The sequence below is a fragment of the Notothenia coriiceps genome, unplaced genomic scaffold (assembly GCF_000735185.1).
Source record: "Notothenia coriiceps isolate Sejong01 unplaced genomic scaffold, NC01 NC01_scaffold00015930, whole genome shotgun sequence".
NCBI classification, from domain to species: domain Eukaryota; kingdom Metazoa; phylum Chordata; class Actinopteri; order Perciformes; family Nototheniidae; genus Notothenia; species Notothenia coriiceps.
In genome coordinates this window covers 352,100-355,967 of record NW_011348631.1, presented here as the reverse complement: position 1 = coordinate 355,967, position 3,868 = coordinate 352,100, and the positions used below count along the sequence as shown (strand labels likewise).

Genomic DNA, 3,868 nt, shown 5'->3' with positions numbered 1-3,868 from the left:
GGCTAACCATTATCATCCATTTATAGAGAACCACAGTGACGCTTCCTAAAACCCGGATGTAAACTCCTTCCGGTTCCTTCGTCAAAAACCAATGCAATTTCTCCATAGGATTTTGGAAAATAGCTCGAAATAAGGTCTGTGGTTGACACACATTTAAGAAACGGATCACGTTTTGTTCAGCCGGATAATATCCACATGTCTACACTACTTTTATAATTTTCGAATCATAAATCTAGTCGCCAGATGCAAAATGTTATCACCAGTGGGTTCACTGCTGATGTATTTAATGTCGTAGAACAAAACGTGATCTGTCTCTTCAATTTGTGTCAAACACAGACTATTTTCCAAAATCCTATGGAGAAAATGCATTGCTTTTTGTCGAAGGAACCGGAAGTGGTAAACATGCTAACTTACTTCCGGGTTTTAGGACTCGTCATTGCGGTTCTCTATTGCGTTTATTATTTATAATTGTTATGATGGATTATCAGTAATCATTTTAAAGTTACACAGAGACATTGGATTAACCGTTGTTATGCCCTTGACATAAAATGATCGCATTTGACAGTTATGTGCTAAAGTAGCCGTTTTGCTAAGTGTTGATTTAGACTCTTGGTGTTGGACTTCTGTTCCAGGTCAAATGGTTAATATCGTCTGTTAGCTGAGTTTTTCCCGTTAAGTGGGTATGCATCATTAATAGGTTGTTAAATGTTAAGAAGCAAGATGTTGCGTCTGCCCCTATGGTCTGCCCCCGGGAGTCTCACAGTAATAAGAGCGCTGTTAGGAGAGATGACAAGTGGCATTCACAGTGGCCAATCAGAGTGGTACTCAAACCGGATACGTCACACGGGATGAGGGTTCCCAACCAACCACAATTGTTTAAACTAAGGAAGTAGCGTAATTCATATACCGATAGCAGCACCATTTGTCCAGCGGCTTAACGGTATACCAATACCGTCCAATCAGGTACCGGTACTGACTTAGTACCGGTTCTCGATACCCATCCCTACTGACAATGTTAAAATGGTGCTTTATATATTGTATTTTATACTTATTACGTTTTGATATTTTAGTAAATTACCATGACTATGCTGGCATCTTCGCTGTAGCCTAATAGGCACATCCGTGTTTTGAGTACAAAATCTCATTCTCATCACCTCTCTGGTGTTTTTTCAGGTGATGCAGTTGCAGTACGAGAACCGTGTGCTTCTATCTAACATGCAACGCTATGACTTGGCCTCCCACCTCTCCCTGCGGCCCAGCCCGCGGGACAGCGACGCAGAGAGCGATGCGGGCGGAGCCACAAGTGGTCGCCGTGAGAGCGATGAGGACTCCTCCTCACGCCTCGTCCCACCCCACCGCAAACGCGAGGGCCCTGTAGGTGGGGAGAGTGACCCAGACGAGGTCAGAAACACTAACGGCAGCAGCCGTTGCCTGACGCCCACAAGGGGCCTCTACACCCCCACCGGGCCTGAGGGCGCCGCCTCCTCCCCCTTGGCCCGCTTCCTGCCTGTTGGCCGGTGCAGCCTGCTCGAAAGGCAACACATGACTGACATCCGCATGGAGGCTGAGAGGCTTGTTCGGACCATTGACCGGCTCATCGCTGATACGGCCACGATCATCTCAGAGGCGAGGGTATTTGTGACAAACGGTGACCTGATGTTCAGGAGAGGAGGGGAGGAGGGCGGAGAGGAAGATGGCAGCCGGATCAGGGAACACGAGCTTCTGTATCGTATTAACGCCCAGATGAAAACCTTCCGGAAAGAACTGCAGACGTTTATAGACAGACTCGAAGTGCCTCGACCCGAGGGCAGGGACACAGAGGAACCACTGTCGGTGAGACAAATATTTTAAAATGTTCATACGGTGCATATAAAATATCTCAAAGAGTTTAATGCTGATTCTGTTTCTTCCCTTCTCCACTTAATCCGACCTCCTGGTTTGTCCTCCGCCCAGATGTTCCAGCCTATAATTTTGCTCATCCTCATACTTGTGTTATTCTCGTCCCTCTCTTACGCCACCATCTTTAAACTAGTCTTTCTTTTTACTCTTTTCTTTGTTCTGTGATGTACGCCTCCCTTAATTCACATCATTCCTTGTTTGTTTTTGCTCTGTTGTTTTCCATTCCTCCCCGCATTCTTTGTTGCCAAGGTAACCAAAAGCACAGAAAAAGCTCAGCACTTGCCGAGGCTGCAACCACATTCAAGAAAGTGCGGCTAGATTCAACACCGCAGTCTATATTATTCATTACACATCATCACTGTCCACGTCTATCCCTAAAGAAGGTGAGTTACAATGTGTCACTGAACAACCCAGTCCCACAGCATTTCGCGTTATAGTCACGACATTTAATCTATTGAATCGTGTTCACCAACACGATTTTCCACTTTTTTTCGTGTCACACAGAACGATTTTGAAAGCAATGTATTTCTATTGGTAGTGTGTTTCGTGCCTGCAACACGTATTTTTGTCCGGTCGGGACTTGGAGGACCGGAAGCTGTGGGGTTCATAAAAACATGTTCTTACTCAATATCAAGCCATGATTATTGTTTTTAAATTGTATAATGTCAGACTTTTTTTGCCGTCCGCGAGGAAAAGAAATGGGGCTCAGAGCCTCAGAATGCTGAAATCTGTATTTTTTTAATCTTTTTTTCCCTTCTAATTTGTTATTCTTTTCTAAATAACACACTGTTATTTACTCAACAATAACACACAATTATCCTTGTTTTTATTTATTTGTTTGATTCTATAATCTCTGGCTTTTTTGGCGTCCGTCGGGAACTGAATTTCAAAATAAAATAACCGGAAACAGATACACACACCCACCGAACTGATTACCCAAGATCCTCAGCTATGGTTTAAGCTTGGTGATTGGATTGTTTAGCCGCAATGCACGTTGGGATATGGTGTTTATGCGATATGAAATCCGAAAAAAAAATGTTTTAAAAGAAAATTATACTTTAATCCGAGTGTGCTTGCTTTTCTCTTTGGAAGTCATCACATAACGGCATTGTAATACTCGGTTCGGCTGCATTAAATATTACACATCTGCCGTGGTTCTTTATTTATAGAGCCCTGATTAGAAGACCTTTGGACAAACTGGAAGAAATGCCACCGAAACTGAATACGTGACGTGGATCATAAATATATCAGCAATTAAACAACATCTTCAATTTCTCTTCATACTCCTTGCGGTATCAACATTAATTTGGCTGACTTTTATGTTTGATCCAATTGGTGGATAGGTTATATTTACACCATAAAGGTGCACAGCTGATAGAAAAGGACTTGTAGTTTTTAAAGATATTACTGATTTTCTTTGAATATAAGAATGTAAATACTGAGTTGAGAGAATAGTCAGGGGATTTGTGTGATGGGAGACACATCTATGGAATCACAATTTCAATAGCTTACCATTAAATGACGGATATACCTTTCTGTCTGTGATGTTTTACAAATCAGATATTAATGTGTAGAAGTAAAAAATGTGAAATAATATAGCAAAATCCTTTAAAATGATGTGAAAACATGAATAAAACTACACATCATCAGATGTTATACATACATAAGTGTCCTACATTAATAATACAAAGTTATTATGGCTGTGTGTACCTTGTGTTACCTTGTGCCTAGTGGTTAAATCACGTTATTGAATGATTTTTTAATATGTTATATTTGATGAAAAAAATATTAAGAGTACATACTTTCATAGGGGGAAAGTAAAAGGTCAATGATAGAAATATAGAATATAAAAAATCAGGAGATACTGTATGGGTCTCTACAAATAAAAAAAGTTTTAGTGCAGGATGTTACTAAGGAAATTAATAAGGAGGATGTGCAAAACAGAAAAAAACGAATTAAACCCTTTTAT

At 41.1% G+C, this 3,868-nt stretch overlaps 1 protein-coding gene across 2 annotated transcripts in view; it reads left to right on the top strand.

Moving 5' to 3' along the window:
• LOC104949333 (protein SOGA3) overlaps positions 1-2,301 on the top strand; it is a 13,673-nt gene extending 11,372 nt beyond the window's left edge. The window contains exons 7-8 of one of the 2 annotated variants that reach the window (XM_010775690.1): positions 1,174-1,833; positions 2,149-2,301. In XM_010775690.1, coding sequence (XP_010773992.1) covers positions 1,174-1,833; positions 2,149-2,217 — 729 coding nt within the window. In that variant the 3' untranslated portion in view covers positions 2,218-2,301. Of the gene's footprint in view, positions 1-1,173; positions 1,834-1,953 lie in introns of both variants that reach the window. The other variant, XM_010775688.1, reaches the window with a different exon arrangement.
• Positions 2,302-3,868: the final 1,567 nt, after the last annotated feature.